Source organism: Diprion similis, chromosome 2, assembly GCF_021155765.1.
Source record: "Diprion similis isolate iyDipSimi1 chromosome 2, iyDipSimi1.1, whole genome shotgun sequence".
NCBI classification, from domain to species: Eukaryota; Metazoa; Arthropoda; class Insecta; order Hymenoptera; family Diprionidae; genus Diprion; species Diprion similis.
In genome coordinates, this window is record NC_060106.1 from 14284109 (window position 1) to 14302130 (window position 18022).

The following is an 18022-nucleotide window of genomic DNA, read 5'->3' on the forward strand; positions in this document are numbered from 1 at the left end:
GCCCCGTATAGTCCGGTCATCTATTCTTTCCAGTTTTTTCACTCAGTTACGCGAGTTGAGTCCCATTGTCGGTAACTCGTTTCACGGGCAAATCATGGCGAAGAAATATCATCCCTCGAAGGCCAAGGACGTTGCTCTGGTTCCAAAGTACCCGAAAGGTAGTTCGCCTGACCCTTCAACTCATGGAGCTGAATGGAAGGGTGAAGAAATCGATCAGGGATGATATTCGCTTGTCTTTTTTTTCCTACTAGAATGAACCACCCGGAAGCCTGGGAAAATGACCGCTCGGAACCGCTGAAATCGCAATCGACGAAAGTGAAAACAATCCGCAGGTCTTGTATAATACTAATAAAATTATGATTTTTAGGGAATTGGGAAAATGAGAAAGATTCGTTAGAATGTCAAGACTTTATTAAAATACAGACATCAGAGCATATTTGCATTAATTCACTGGTCGAAATCCTCACGTTTGCAATTTTCTATAGTCTAAGAATGCGATTAGGACGGGTCTCCTGCAGATGAGGATAAATCTCCTACAGATGTCTGTTCATGGTTGTCGGTCGATATTTTCCACTTGGACCGTTCCGTATCCGTGGAAAGGTCTTGGCATACAGACGATGTTCGAATCTTGCAAAGTCCGAGCTAATTGGCTCCTCCTGCCTTCACCATCTTGTTCATCCTCCAAAAAAGTTTTGTGAAGAGAAAGAGAAGAAGGTAGATAGAATTTGAAGAAATTTCCATCCAACGATTTCTTCCCAAGTCATGAGACCCTCTGGTCGGGCCGAGAAACGCCTGGATCTTAAACGGCCCGAGAGATCGTTACTCGAGGATCTCTCCGCCCGCGAAACTTGATACCTTTAACGCGGCTTCTTCTCCGACATGATGCAGTAACAGCCAACAAATCAACCCGATCACCGAAGATTTAGGCGAACCAGCACTGCCTGCTGAAGGAAGCCGCGGTACTGCGGTTTTCTGATAGAATGCTTAATGGTCCGAGTAGAATCGTGATCCTCCGACCAACTAGGCGTGTTTGGGCTCAAAGTTGACTTGCGGTTCGCCCGCGCGGTACGATACTTGAGCTATTTTCAATCCGCGACTCGTGTCTTCGCATATATCATTATCGTCATCATCATCATCATCATCATCATCATCATCATCATCATCATCATCATCATCATCATCATGAACATCATCGTCATCAACATACGTGTCTACGAGTGATACAGTTGGTGTTCACGAAGAATGTCATGGCTGACAGAGAAAACAACTTGCTTCCGCTGGATGTGGGCGTGCGGCGAGGATAGATCGTAACCATGTAGGTTCATTCATGAAAACCGCTCGTGTACGCCAGATATAACCGGTACTACCTCAGCGATGTACTTTATACACATACACATCCATACGTATACATAGTGATATCGTTATACACGTTACGTACGTTCATCCGTCGCTCGGTTTCTTCGGTCGGCAGCTCATTCGCCGTAGGCTTCATCGAATCCACGTATATGTGCAACGCGCTTTGTCTTTTGCACCCGATCTACCTACGAACTTACGTATATTTTGTACATAAATGAAGCCGATTTGCTCAGCCTGGCTGATTGTGAGTGCCGAGTGCAACGTAACAAACGCGGCTGTTGGCTCGTTGCGGTTGCGTCATGGCCGATAACGCGTCCCACGAGTGGAACGGATCGGCGTTTTCACAGCTCTTCCAAAATTTCCGGAAGCGCACTGCAACCACGGAAGTGACGAACCACGTGAAAGGGAGAGTCGGTGAACCAGGGCAGCAGCCGGGGCTGCAGGTCGTCGACTATCCCCAGTATCCACACGACGAGTGTGGGTGGCATAGCAAACGGAGGAGCTTCGTCCTTTGTCAATTTACACCCCTTAGACTCCACATGCGACCCTGTCCCTCTTCGAGCTCGTTCTCGGAGGTGAGTGAAGGGCAACGAATCGAGGTATCCTGCAACGACGTGACACTATTTTTCGACGTACTTCACACCGCGTGGATGATAGATTGCAGCCGTGTGTCCTATGCGCAGTCTATTGTATCTTTTACGCGCATACGAGTATGTGGCATATTATAGAGCCGCTTTGAGACACAGCGAAGATAAACTACTGTGGATAATAGGAAACAGGTTTCAGTTGTGCAACATCCTGCGTGCAGGTACATCCCCGCACCTTCCCACTTGTACAAGTGTCGGTATCCACATCGCAGGAATTATTTACTGAAAAAGAGAATCATACCTGCCGTTACAACGATTGTATGGTAGGTATACATTCTATGTAAAGCATAATGGTACCTAAACCGAAAAAAGGTGTAAACTGGCGCCGTTCGATTCCTGACAATTCAAACTTATACATAGTATCGCAGTAATCTACCGTACAAAATGCACGTACGTGTATGTCGAATTCCATAATAATTCTTTACACTATGTACCATTTGTAGTATGCGCTGTGGCAGAAAAATCGTAAACCGTAAATCACTCTCCGACACCGTTCGATACTTCCTTTTACGCCAAGTTCGGTACAGGAGTCTATTCTATTCTATTCAGTTCAGTATAATTTCAGTTAGCTTGAGGTACGTACTTCTGCCGCTCTTTTGTTCAGGTGAATGAATCAACTCGGTAGCACGGTTTGATCGAATTCCGATCTCTCCGTCGATCGGTACAGTAGTTGAACAAAACCTAATCGTTGTCCCTTGAAGGTTCGTCGGCGCAATCAGACCAGATCGTCTGTTGACGGAACTCTGGCTTGAGGGAGGGCACTGGCCCGAAGTCTTTGTTCGGCCATAGTTGGATGTCTCTCTCTAGTATTCGATAGTTTCTGCATCGATTCGAATACCGTGTTGACGACGAGCCTGCATCCTCCCGCAACATTATAATATCCGTATATATAGCGGGCGGAATCCAATGAATCGGCATTTTTCGACGAACCGCTCGTGACGCGCGGTGAGATTCAAATACCCGATTGCGGTTACCGTCGTCGTGCGTCTGTATGTGTATTCATACATATACATGTATATACCTAATATTCATATCCGCGGCTTCACACATGTATCTATTATATGTACTATACATCGTGAATTCTGTGAGAAAACATGTGATTAAAAGGCCACGCGCGCTGTTCCGCGCTTTATCATCTGTCGAGGCCTCTCCTATCTATATCATCTCGGCTCGGTTCGTCGCGCGATTTCGCGACGCCTTCGGGATTCGCGGATACGACGCGATTCCGACGTCCCCCCCCCCCCCCTCTCCCTCGCTCCCTCCCTCCCTCCTCGACCCCCGTTACGTCGCGTCGCGCCATACCGGTTCATTTTGACAGTTGGGCTGGCAACGCGTGGTGGCCGCCGTCAGTCTTGACGTTTGCGTGCGCAAATATGTGCGTCTCAGCGCGTCCTTCCATCTCTCTCACTCTCTCTCTATCTCTCTTTCTATCTCTCCCTGCTCTCCTCTCTACACTAGCTAACTCGCCTCGGCAACAAGGAGTAATGCGTCGGCCTGTAAGGAGAGGAGAGCGGGGGTGGGAGAGAGCCAAGGCGACACTCGGATCGCTGTTATGTAAGTCACATTGCGCAACTCTCTACGGCCCTACTGTCATTATCGAGTCGTATACGCGAGCACATAAATAATATATAGGCAGTGCTTAACTATCCACTTTATCCACAGCGATTCCTACACACGCGAATGTATCTATCCTCGTATTGGTTATATCTTCGCCTCTCCACCCTCCTGGTTCTGGTTCTTCTTGGTTCAGGTGAGTCCGTCAGTCCTACCTCCCCACCCCTCCCTGTCCCCCATATCCATCGCTTCCTTCCACCCACTGGTATGTACATACTACATACAACCGACAGTCGGCTTAACGCCCGACGACGACGACACTTGATACGCCGCCTGATAACGCCGTATATACGGAATCATTTTTTGTCATGTTTTAAGTTTTCTTTCATGTAGAACGACGTTACAGTACTTCATGTATGTATGTATATACCTTTAGTACCATAGGCATAACCGCGAACTCTGCAGGCAGTCGACTTGCCTATAAAATTGTGAGAAACTGTCATGAGGTACGTGTGTTATACGTGTTTAACGTTTTGTATCGCTACGGTTACCTACATTTCGTATATCTATGTATAGATAAACGTATACATGTATACACATCGGGATGGTTCTCTTGACCGTATGCATAACGCATCGCACGGTATGCAGATAAACACGCATCATTGTAAAACAACCCGCGAATATATTACGTCTCATGTTCCGCGAGTCTCTTTCGTTCTATTTCATCCTTTTTAGTCCTAATATGTATGAGTAAATATTTTTGCCGAATTTAGGCGACTCGTTAAATATGTATGTTGACACTATCTTATTGTATCTATCCGAGTAAATGATATATGTATACTCAACCCCTCCCGATCAAGGCCGATCAGTTGACGGACTAACTGGGTCATTGCCATTTTGAACTTTTCGTGTAATTGTTACGTACGAAAAACTACCATCTGTTAGGTACACGTAATAAACTTTGTGTTCGAGCGTGTTGCTGATATATGTATATATATGTATGTGTTTATAGTACACAGAGCGATTCGGGCTTATATTTTAATCGCCGTACTCTACACGTTTCTTCAAGTTAATCCGCGACGTTGATCGTAAACGCCTGCGGAGTTTCTGTCACTCCAGCGTTATTTGACGAATTCGTGTTTCACGGATTTTTCAGTCTTTAAATATATCACCGAAATGCAATCAAGAATAACGTTTCAGGTGAGTTTTCGTAATTTTTTTTTATGAATCAATCATCTCGGTAAACATTAATACTATGCAATATTCCATTTGATAAATCTTTCATTTGTTTATTGCGTCGACGGTGCTGCATAGCCACATGTAACTTTATTCGTTAAATTTGTGATGCTTTATAGAGATTTCTCCGGCAATGGCAGGTCATTCATTATTATCTTTTAGCATATTTCAAGATACATTGATGTAACGTAGATAAAAATATTACACAGAGAGCGAAATGTCGCCATGAATCTATAACACCTCATCAAAACTAGGATCTTTTGAGGCACTTTGCTCCCTCCGGTCATTGTGCAAAAATTTAGCACTTCCATTATGACTAAGTGGAAGATTTGCTTACGTTCAAGACGAACACCGATAATTTTTGCACAGGAAGTCGTCCGTCCAATTGCTGCAATTCCCCGCTACAGAGGCACAAAAACCTCAGAAACAGTTATAGGTATACCTACCTTCCTGTGTTACACGTGAAAACCGAAAGTACAACCTTATCCGTTGCGACCGACCCTTATTGCCTCCTTCCGAACCCCCACTGGCAACGAACCCTCCCCAGAACGAAGGAGAGAGAAACGGAAAAGCACAGTGAAATTTTCCGAGAACAAATGCGCGTGGGTCGCGTCCCCTCAAGGCCAACCATTTGCTGAAATTTGGAACTATAGGACTTTCCGGTATACATAAGGACGAAGAAAGGTTGGCTCCGACCTCTTCGACCAGCCAATAACACCAGAGTGGCCAATTTCACGTTGGAGAAAGTGCGGGTGGGGGGAAAACCTTTGCACGGATTTTACCACCGAGGAAGGACACAGTTTGTGCTGCGGTAGCCGTATGTTAATTTTTTACTCCCCTTGAAGTCGAAACGTGAAAAGTTGTTTCATGTAGGTACATATTGGCTGGGAATTTTTTCTAGTTGCTAAATCAAAGGAAATTTATCAATTTTCTACACGACTCCAGCAGTTTTTACTGCATAAGACGTTACAGTTACTGCCGCAGGTGCAACAGGCAGTCCGCCACCAGATGTCACTGAACTCTCGGAATTCTCGTGGAATGAAAAGGGATCCAAGACCCGTAACAACAGTATAGAATGAAATTTGTAGACGGTCTTGAAAAATGATTCATTAAAGTCGACAGTGGAAACGTTTGACTGCGAAGTTTGGTCGAAAACGGTGTAAAAATCGTTGAAAAATGGCAAGGTGTGAACATAGATATTGGCACGACACTCGTGTCGATGATGGTAAATCCTTTTCCTCAAAGCCTGTAACCGGGTTTGTTCCGTTACACACACCTGTTCCCGACACTGTTTTATACGTCGATGGTGAAATTTAGGTCAGGATACCGGGAGAGCATGGGAGGCGAGGAAGCTTGCCGGTTCACCGCGAACGTGGGACGTAAAATTAGATTGAAAATCGATGGCTTACGCCTCGGCGGAATATCGGCAAAGTTCTTCAGAGCCGAGCTGAGCGAGTCATTCTTAAAGCTCCGCGGTGTTTTCTTCGACGCAACTCGCCAGGGAAGAATTGGCCCGGTCTTCCGGATTCTGACGTGCAGTGACGATGTCCGACAATCGGGCATCTCTGCGGCTCGTCCGTCGGTCACGAGGCTCTAGCGCCTCTAGTTCTCGTCGTCAGTCGAGGCGATATACGCCTAGAGTAGAAACGCGCCGTAAGGCCAGAACGGGTCTGGGGCAGCTGTCATAGGATACGTTTTCCCGCCAACCGAGCCGCCGGGTGGGGGAAACCTGCGGAGCCGGCGCGGGGTCGGCGTCGAGGGGTGGCGGTGCCCCGGGCGTCTGTCAACCCGGCGTCGGCGTCAACGGCATTCAGTCGTGCACTGGCACTCGAGTTGTCAACGTGATTTTCGATCCTCGTGTTGTCGTCGCTCGCCGCATTTCTTCGATCATCGTTTGTTTACTTCGTTCACCGTTGAACGCGCGTCTTCGCGCAACGACAACCGGACAAGCAAGTCTAGTTTCGCGATTCTCGCCGACCGAGGCTGGATTTTCAAGGATTCAATATCGTTCTCGTTGCACCTAGGTAGGGACGACCTAACCAACAGACTATCAAATGCAGTCGTTAGCCGAGCGGATACCCGTTGAAAAATCTCTCAAGCCGAGAAAGAGCGTTGAGAAACCTTTGCGAATGTCCTGTTGCGGCGCCTGAGCTACGCCGTAGACGTGGTCCTAAAACCACCACGACTGGCCGATCCAACCATATTTCGCTAATCCGCATCAGGAGCGTCGATTTTTCGCTCATCCAGAGCGGCGCGGCGGCGAGTGTCCGAGTCCTCGGAGTGTGCGTGGTTACGATCCGGCAACCCGTTGCGTACTACGCGTACGTGTTTGTCTGAATGACTAAAATAAAACCGTGCAAAGTCCAAGACGAGGTTGAAACACGCGGTCAAAACAAGCTCTTCGCGGGGATAGAGGAACAGAGAGAGAAAGACGGAGGAGGGGTTATCATATCGTCCGTCGGCAATTCTCTCTCCTCAGGACTCTCCAGACCTCTGCCGGGATAATAATAAGTATCCGCTGTACGGAGTTTCTGTTGTATATCCCGGTAGTCGGTGTAATAAAGAGTGTACCGAAAAGAAGGGTAAACGCGGATGTGTCCCAGCGACGATTCGTGTTCGCAAGTCTAATACGCGAAAGTAATCACAGTGCCTGAGAAGAATTAGAGTAAAGTAAAGTTGAAAGAAGCAACGCGATAAAGAAAACAAGGATTAAACTCGATACCGATCATCTCGGGCTGAGTGTAACTTGCGTGACGATACGAGAAGAAAAAAAGGGAAGAGATAGAAACCTTGGAGAGACATGTTGCCGCCCGCAGCAATGCACCTGGAGCAAAGGATGAACGGGGATAGGGGTCTGCAACATCACTTGGATCACCATCGAACCCAGACAACGCCGACCAGGGACCCCCGTTTCCCTCACCGAGCGGCCGTCCTGTCGCCAGGTAAGAAACCCCCTGTGAAAAGCAAAGCCCGACATCTCGAGGCAGCTGTCATGTCATAATATATCCAAGGCGTCGTCGGTGTCATTGGGACGATTTTCCTTATTCAGCGGATGTTCGCACGAGGCTTTGCCGCCTCCGCGGAATCCGCGTTTTCACATCACCATCGTCCTATCCGTGTGGGTCTCGCGCTGCGTACGCTTACCCACGAAAGCAGTCGGAGGAGTAACAATTGTAATGAAAACGGTGCCAGAGGCCAGGCCGCGTGCTTGCGTGCGTGTCATGGCGCTGACGTTTTAAACTTTGACGTTACTCCTCGGCGTGGGAAAGGACGCCTCGCGACGTCGCCACCGCCGCCGCCGCCGGCGGCAGCGTCGGATATCGACCGATGACATGCGCCTTTTGTGGGATACGTGCGTAACTCCGTTTCCGGAAGCCGTAATCTCCGCGTCGCAACTTAAAACTTTCTGGAACCGCGACTCCTCGACCTGAAATTAAAATCTGACATCTGCCTCCTCCGGCTGGCTGTCGATAAAATCGCTTCGTAAGTTCCTCTTACGGCGTTTCGCTCGACTGACGGGAATCGGACATGTCGCGACGTCGAAGCTCCAACCTCCGCTCTCTTGGGACGGCTAGCCAGCCGACGGCGAGTCGCTTCGGAGGAGGCGAGGAGAGCCGAGCCGAGTTACTCGCCTAGCGAGCGTCTTCCGTCTCCGTCGGTGAGGCGAGGTCGCTCTTATTTCGCGCCTTGTCTCGCCGGCTGCCCAACTCTGGGTTCCGAGCCCGTTTCCCTGCCGCCGGTCGGGTGAACCCCGTCGTAAGACAGGCCGTCTCGAGATCCTCGCCACGTGCTTCTTCGCTCTGATCCCAGCGCGACGCTTCGATTTTTCCGTGTTTTCGTTACGCGTTTTCACCGATGTGACGGGGGAGGAATTTTTGAAACCCGGCCGAGGATAGGGGGCAGCGATTTTAGATCCTTATTATTGACTTGACGTAAGACGTTTCTGACGATTTCGCAGGTTTCGAACCCGCGAAATGGTGGCTTCGGCGAAATTCTTTACAAACTTCGCCGATCGACCTATTATCTCAATTTTTCGCTTGCACGATTTTTTCGCACCGTGTACGGTCTTAATTTCTCAATTTTCAACGCCTGAAGAGCGAGGAGAGACACGCTCGAGTTGAAAATAACCCGGCTTCAATAGGCGGCTGGTTTGTTATACGTAAACGTGTGAGATATTCGGGAGGACCGGCCTCTCCCGTATTTTTGTGCGAATGGTAATTTTTGGCACGGCTGTCAGCAGAACTATAAAGTAACCGTCTCTTATGCAATTCATATATTATACTACATATACGACTTAACATTGTCTCGGAAATATTTTGCTGGAGGCGCGGCCAGACGAGAAAAGAAAAATACTTTAAATCAGAAACTTAACCGTTTACTGCGGGAAAAAAATCACAGGATGGAATATCACGCGTGTGCGCGTTCGTAAATTGCGTATATAAATGTAAGGAATAAGTGTAAGAAATCCTTGTGTCTAACGGAAACATGAAGTGAATCTTAGTCCGAATTATTGTCTGAAAAAGGAAGATGCCGGCCTGCGGCGAACGGTTCACTTTTTAAACATCGGTGTTATTGAAAAAACGAAAAAAACAGTTGATACACCGAACCCTCCGATTACGGGGAACAGGCGGCAAATATAATTCGGCCTCCCGTATAATATTCTCAAGGCGCTTCTCGAGCAGTCCAGCGTCAAACTGGTAATAACCAGCTGCCAGTTGTCCCGAACGAATTAATAATTCCTCCACGCAATCGCCGTCGTTCGTCACTCCACGAAAATCCAGCTCGTCCTGTCGCGGGGGCGAAATTCTCTCTACTCGTCGTCGTGCGAGATTGAAAATTGAAAAACGGTAGATCTTTCCCCCTTTCCTTTCTCTCCCGTTTCTGGAATGGCGAAGTTTGAAAAAAAATTGCAACGCGGTGCGTCGTTGCTCTTAGTTCTGCAACTTGTTCGGGTTCACTCATTGGGAGGACATCAGGTTGTCTCGCGTTGGTTGGAACTCGTTTGGGCAGCAGCCACTACGTGAAGAAATGCAGTTATCTTCCATGGCACAGCTGTCAACGTCTTCTTACCCGCTCGCTTGTCCCATCCATTCGTTCCTCGGTCGTTTGTTTCTTCAACCATTTCAACCGTTTTCCACGATCCCGGGGAATCGGTTGTTTATTCGATATGGGAAAACGTTGTGGTTCGATTTAACGTCGGAAAAAACCGAAGTCTAATTTGGAAATAAATTAACCGCGCTTATCGCAGAGTCCTGCAGTAAGGATTTGCCTAGTCGCGGTCTGTCTGTGATCTTTTTCTTTCATTTGGTAAAAAAGAAAAAAAAAAAAAAAAAAAAACCAAGTCCGTCCTTCGAACAGATAAGATTACCTTAATTGCAAGATTAGGAAACGAAAATTACTCTCAGAAGACAAAGTACGGTTTCACGTAATATATTTGAATTTTTTCGATTGGAATCCGAAAATTTCAGGTTTCAAGAAAATCCTTTTTTTTCCCTGAAGTTTATAATTGTGGAAATTTTTATAGGTATTTTCATGGTGAATTAATTAATCGTCCTTAAATGATTCAAAAATTGGTATACGTGCATATTTTGAACACCAATTCATACTTGAGCCTTATACTATTTTATGTCCCATCTATGGCTATAGGTACTTCTGTACGTATAGTAATCGTGATTCATGTTCTATCTTTTTTTACTTCCATTTCCCGACCAGGCAATAAAACTATTTATTAATACTTTGTAGTAAATTATTGCCTCGTAAAGTTTCGGGCTTCAAGATTCGTGGAATTAAATATTACCGGCATAATGTCATTGATACTTTTTTTTTCCATTTCTATTATATGCGATAAATCGTAAAAAATAATTCGTCAGTGATATGTATGTACACTACGTTCGTCACAATTCTCCTCAACTTTAACGAGTGTCCATTGCAGGAAATAGTTCGTGAGAGTTTGTCGTGAAAGATATATGTATTATATTTACTTTTTACACTTAAAACAATTGTCGTAAAGACAAACGACGTTGGTGCATCAAAGCTTGCATCTCTGATCATGACACTTGCAAGAAACAAACATAATTGTAGACAAAATGAGAAAAAATAGAAGGAAAGAAGGGCGAGAGCAAGAGCAAAAAAAAAAGAAAAAAAATATTGAGACAGAGAGCCAGCGAAGGCCACTTGGAATGTTTATCGTTAAGTCGAGTTATCTGCTTACCCGTTGAACGATACACGTGCATGCATGCATACTTGGCACGCGTGTTAATACCGAATCCCAAATAATCTCGCTCACATACGCCACATATATATAGAAAAAATTCCCTTCGGCGTTCTCAAATTATCGCCAGACTACCTCGATTTGTCAAAATGCCTTTAATTTTTCTTCTCGCACCCACTTCCCTCGTCCCGCTGCACAGATAATTTCCACACGCACACTTATATCCTCGATTGATTGGCTAGATGAGAACGGTTTAACTAACCTAACGACTTTATACCCAGCATAAGTGATCCCAGTTTGAACGTGCCTCCGAACCGTTAACCCCCCTCATTCTCCTCCATGTTTGACACACAACCCGGGGGCTCGTTCGTTTGCGGGCCACTTGATAGGCTTGTCCAGGATACTCGAGTAACGCGTCGTCGTCGTCGTCTTCGTCGTCGTTTCTTCCGGTAGCAGAAATCTCGGGAACTTGAAACGGGCCGTCGTCGATTAATTTTCGGACAATTAATCAAGGATGGTTATTGTCTTGTTTTTTTTTTCTTACACTTTCTCCGTGTCTTTGGTAAAATAAATCACTAGCGGCCAATAGCCCACAAACACACAGCTTTAGCATATGTAATTATATAATACAGGTCTACGGACCTGAAAGCGTGTGACGATTGCCTCGCGATGTAATCGTAGACGAAGACGACGTGGACGACGTGAGTTACCAAATAATGATAATAAAATTATTCCCTCCTCTTCCGTCTCGCTTCTGAATCGTTGGCTCGATCGAAATTGCATATTTATGTCGTGTATTTAGCGTATGTAATCTTATTCAATGCAAAACACACGCCAGCAGATGTCATAGAGGTTAGTGTCATCAGCGATTCCCCTATATTCCCCCGCCTACACCCGCACCTTCTTCTACCCTCTTTTTCCGATTCCTACCATACCTCCTTTCTCATTCTTTATTATGTATCATACGCGCTTCGTTTTCATTTTTATGCCATTTTCATATTCATGGAATATAATGAAATATTATAAATATTGTATGCCTGTAATGAATCGAGAAAATTTGTAGCGTAAATAGAAAAAAGAGAAAAAAAAAAAAAAATTTATGCGTAAGATTCGAAAGTACGATTTGGAATCCGCGCCCTGGCTTTTAAGCCGTTTAATTTTAACCGGTGTAAAACTATTTTACGACTATGTAATATAAACGCATAAGCCTTTGTTCTGAAAGCACTTTGTTATGGAGATAAGCCGATCGTTGCGTGCGCGAAGCGTGCAATTGAAATGGAGACGCTTTTCCCAAGCGCCTCGCTAATATCTTTTTTCACGCGTTTACCCGTGTTTATGTAATACTGTTGTTACAGCCTTACTTTTTTTCAACGAATTAGCATTTTTTTTTTCGTTATTTACATGTACATGGCTATATAAACGCTCATTAACCCAATTCGGGGGTTTAAATCGATCCACGTACATCGATCAAATCGTCTTGTCGTCTGTCATTTTATGCCTATGAGTTTGTTTGTTTTTTACTTTTATCTTATTTTATTTTTTTTATCTGTTTTCGTTTCGCTTTTTATATCAGGAGTGCAGGAATTGCAAACGCGGTTGAATACGCCTAATTAACGCAAAATATTCATGCTGTAATACCTGATTCATTCCTTATTGCGGCATGATGGAACAAAAGTGGTTCAAATAAATACTAAATCACTGCAGTGGTTCAACACGCGTGTTCTTAAATTTATACATCATTGATCAAATATGTATATACAGTAATATAGATACAATATCATGAAATTTGCAACTTCGTGCAGAGAATCACCCTTTTATATGCTTTGTTTCTTATGTTATTACACTCTATTTTGGCAATGAATTTTGCCAGTCGGTAATCCGGTCGGTGACGTGTGGCGTAGGTATAACAACGTACATATATTCGAGATTAGCAGTGTGCGTGTGTATGTAATAATCCGAGCGGGAAGTTGGGTTCATTCGATTTCAATTTTAAATTCAATTTCACTTCAGAACGAGCCAGAAGCTCGGGATCACATTATGTGCAGCCTCGCTGCAAGGGCTCGAGCCGCACTCAAGAGCTGAGCTGCCCTAGCTGTAACTCGATATTCCAGAGTGGCGCGAAATAATCTGATTACTAATCAAGTTTTATTATTACTTACGTGCAAACCTGATAAATAGCGCGAAACACGCGACACGTAACGTTTATAGCGATAAGCCTGCTGCAGTCGCACCTCGGAAGCTTGTACCTATTAAAATCTTCCTTCCGATCGATCCGTTCGATTTTCTTTACTGGTTGATACTTTTACTTCGTCTTAGCTTTCTCACACCCGACGAAAGTTGAACGTAGAACGGTAGCTGCCGCGAACCGAGATATGTGCAGCACTCGAACCGATTGTCAAGTCAAGAGAGTTCAATTGGTTTCGTTCAGAGATGCCTGATGTCGTCGACAGTTACGTGGTTACCGTCGCGAATACGTTCGTCGACGACGATCTTCTGTAGCGACGAGGAGAGATCTCGCCACGATCTTTACGACGATGTACGAGATGAACACGCCGCCGCTTTTGACAATAAGAAATTAAGGAAAATATCACAACGACATGTTTAATTTCATTATTACAATATGCGTGTATATAAGTATTACAAAATTCTTTCCATCGGAATTATTTCAGAGCGATAAGATGACGTTATTGCTGTTATTATTGTTGTTATTATCACGCATTTACATGCGCTGGAACTTTCTCCATATCGATTTCTTTATCACCGACCGTATAATGAGCCCTGCACCAGGCCTTAAACTCGGGGGGGATGACGAGATGATGCTGCTCTGCTCTTTAGGTGTAAACCTAAGATGAATATTATAGGAGACAAAAAATTTGACCTCCTCCTCCCCCCATGCCGTACGTTTGCATGTGTAAGGAAACGTGTACATATACGTTTTTCACTTTATCATCACCCCGGTCGTCAGATGCGTATACATATCTACGTACATAGTATACGACAGGCGATATACGAGGAGGCTTGCGGTGTTTGCCTAGATAACCGCGTGAGAAATAGATACGGTGGCGAGTTTCGTCCTCGGGTCTCTCGTTGTGAGTATTATGCAGTTGCAACCAACCCCTCACGATCCCGCCTACTTTCCTTCTTCTTTTCTTGTTATCGGCGGCTGACTAACGTAATTATCTTATTTTGTAAAAACGTACCTTGCTATGGGGTGTAGAAATATCTCTGCATGTAGGGTTGTTGAAAATCTGGCAAAGTTGTGAATTTTGAAGATCGTTTATCCGGATTTCTATCGTGTAAAATCATTGGTCATCAAGTCGAACAAGGGATCAGATTTTTCACGTTCATGAGGAAATTGAACGTAGAAAAATCTTTATCGTATTTCTAATGCGAAAATTTTGTACAAATTATTTTTTATAAGCTTATATTATACCAACTAGTCGCTATCTTGCCGTTCGTTTACTGTGAACCTTTTTTTAACGAGGACCGTGTATGCAGACCTTGAATCTCTAATTAATTCGCGACTTGTCGGGGTAGGGGAGGAAGGAAAGAATCATCGGTGGCAGATGAAGCCAGGAATTATTATTCGTTCACGTGTCATCGATGCACGAAGATAAGCGATTTTTTTGTTTTTTTCTTTTTATCGACAGTTTTTCTTGGAATGGAACGCGGGCTTAGATTTTTTTTAAATAAAGAAGAATTTATATACTCGTATCAATTAATTATTGTGTCATCGTCATAGAGAGGAAGTTTTTTTTTCCATTTGAATCTATGACAAATACCTTATAATACGATAAAATCTTCGTAATATACGATAATCTTCGTATCCTCGATGATATATCATGTATGTATCTTCTCTTTAGCCGTACTTCCGGAATAACCAATTTGTGAGTTTCGTGCCGGCGTTTATACGCCGTAGCTCCCGACTCTTTGTAACTATAAAGGTTCCTCAGCCGAGATATACACATTTTTTTCCCTTCTCCGCACACACCGCGTGTCTCTTACTATCCTACCTTTCAGACAGATTGAGTTTTAACAGCGCACGTGCTCGGCCTTGCCGTCTATAATACAACATCGCGACTATAACTAGGTATTCGCAATAGTGGGGATCGGAGTTATTTTATTTAATTAGAATAGTTTTTAGGATGATTGATCTGTTCCTCAAGCTTAGAACCGTGTAATTTGCAGACAAAAAAAGTTAACAATTTTTCTAACACATCATTTTCACCTTTTCCTCCCCCCTGTCGCGGAAAAATATGATAATTTGTATTATACTTGTATACATGCCCAGCGTTTCTGTACATATATCATACATAATAGGTATGTGTTCAAACTCTGTATATACGTTGGACATTTGTAATGTAGAAGGAAGAAAAACGAATCGAACTATTCTTGGATATAGTTTTTTTTTTTTTTTTTCAAATACTAGATATACACATACATGTACGACGTACGTATAGACTTGCGGAGGAGGAAGACCGTCGATCAGTTTTATTTCGCCATGGCTGCAGATCTTTTGAGAAGCGTGGCAGCAGCAGCAGCAGCAACAGCAATAATCTCTTCTTCCGCCTGTGGTTTACACAATTCGCACCATGCGTGCTACGAGGGATATATATATATATATTCCAAATATTTTTCCTGCTCACTAAATTGTTACTAAATTAATATACTTTTTTTCTTCAGGCTATACAAGGAGCGGGAAATTACAAAGAAATTAACAATTTAAAAGAGAAGGGAATTGCGAGTTGATTCTGCTGCAGCCGAAATTTATTAACGCGTATATCAATTACGAAGTATCTATACGGTATATAAACATATGTGAATGTATGTATACGAATGGTCATAACAATAGACTTAGCTATCGACATGGACACTGATTGTATACATGGATATATCGTATGTATACTCTGTTCATTATTTATATATATATATATGTGTGTATATATATATGTATAAATGTGCCTCGTTTTTATGTCTCTAATACGATTTCAAAACCACTTAACCGGCTTGATTTCGGACTGTGCTATACACATCTAGCGCGGCGCGGCGTACACGGGACGGGTTATTACATTATACGAAGAGTAATTAACGAGCTATTAGGTGTTGTAGTTTTTTTTAGCTTCTCCTTTTTTTGATTATTCATTAATTTTTTTATCTTCATCCTCTCGAAGTTCAGTTCCGAATGAGAGAACGTGGCTACGAGCGGAGCACAATGAATTGAAAGTTGCTAAAATATTATCCGTTATGATAGATGAAACTTATTTCTTGTTAATTATTTGCATTTTTATAGACCCAAAGATTACATGAAAAATGACAATTTTTAAGATGATAAAGTCGGGAAATTTCACCCTCCAAAATCGGGGGCAACCTTAATGAAAAGAATTGATTTTTTTCAATTCTTATTCCGGTGGATGACTATGATTACGGGAAGTTCTATCACATCCTGTACGATGAGTTTTGACTTTCCGCTACGCGACGTGCAACAGTTGGTCACGTTTCGGGTTAACTCGTTATTAATTTCTACGATGTGGGTTATTTTCACACCGAAGGCTCTCGCAGCTCGAGACTGCTAGAGGTATATTAATATAAGATCGTTACTGCAGCCGGCACGAGCATAACCCGAGTACACCACCTTATATCGTCTCGTCTCCTCTGCAATTAACTATACGTTTACTTTACGGTCTGGAAGACACGATAGTGGGAGGAGAGCGGGCAGGTAGCCGGGACTTGCCCTCGAGCAGAACGAGGAAGGAGGTGATGGCTATACTCGCATTAAACCTTACAATTATACCCCTTATTATTACCACTCTATGTCTATAATAACTGGCGAACAAATCCTTTTTCAAACTTGATATAGGAAGAAAAATTACTGAAAATAAAAGAAAAATTGACGAATGAAAGGAAATAAAGATAGAAAGAAAGAAAGAAAAAAAAAAAAAAAAACTGAAAAAAAAAACTACGTAAATAAATGAATGAATATAAAAACTCAACGGACACGGAACAATATACTAAGACACTTGACGTTACAACATCTAATTATTATATACATGCCAGTCGAGATACGCGCAAGTAGCAAAGCGTTAATTATCAATTATTAATTACCATCCTTGGGTTGATTAACGAGTTTAATTAGCGAAAAACGTAATCTGCAATATGCTGACCTGAGGGACTTGAGCGGGCGCATAGAGGCTGAAATTGTATAAATTAGGCGTATCCACCGGCCTCGTCTATTCACTGTGCATCGGATGTTTAGTACGTATATACATACATATATACATATACACACACACGCACATACATACGTACAATATCGTGCAGCTCGGACAGCGAAGCAAGTGAATGAAATTTTATGTAAGAGGAGTGTGCGGCCGTAGTCGCCGCCTGTTGTAAGGCTCGCGTGACGAAACAATACGCTCGAGCGAACTGTAGTAATAGCGTAGTAAATTTTCTAAGTATATACATATACATACGCGTGTGTGTGTGTATATACGTATATACATATATACAATAAGCAGCAGAGAGACACGCCGCCACGGCCACTGCAGCGTCCTCCTGCACTGACTGCAGCATAAATAAGTCCATAACCAGTCGCGGTGTCAACCTTTCTTGCCTATCACTTTTCCTGCTTCATCCTCCCCCGTCGAGACTGCGATTTTTCTTAACCCTTTTTTTCTACTCCTCACGACGAAGATGCGACGACGCAATTCGCGAATCTTTTTCCGCGAGGTATTCAAGAATAGCCGCTGATCTTCATCGTGCCTGAATTCAACAGTCAACAACCCCACGCGAAGAGTACATACCTATAAACCCGGTGAAAGAAGGGATTCGTAACAAGAAATATTACATAGATTTCTGCAGGGGGGGGGGGGGGGGGGGAAAGCTGCACTTAACGACACCGCGGGGGGAAAAACCGCGTCTGAGCATGTGCACGCACGTGGATTTTTTTTCTTTCCGTTTTTAGCCCTCCCCCCGCCCCCCAACTTTGTTCTAACTTTTGTTTTTCAGTTTTTTTCCTTGC

General features: G+C 43.9%; 1 protein-coding gene across 3 annotated transcripts in view; it reads left to right on the plus strand.

Moving 5' to 3' along the window:
- LOC124411744 (homeobox protein TGIF2-like) overlaps positions 1–18022 on the plus strand; it is a 78325-nt gene that overhangs the window by 44035 nt on the left and 16268 nt on the right. The window contains exon 1 of one of the 3 annotated variants that reach the window (XM_046891115.1): positions 6774–7735. The exons of the other annotated variants lie outside the window; for them this stretch is intronic. Coding sequence (XP_046747071.1) covers positions 7594–7735 — 142 coding nt within the window. The 5' untranslated portion in view covers positions 6774–7593. Of the gene's footprint in view, positions 1–6773; positions 7736–18022 lie in introns of those variants that run through there. 3 annotated transcript variants of the gene reach the window in all.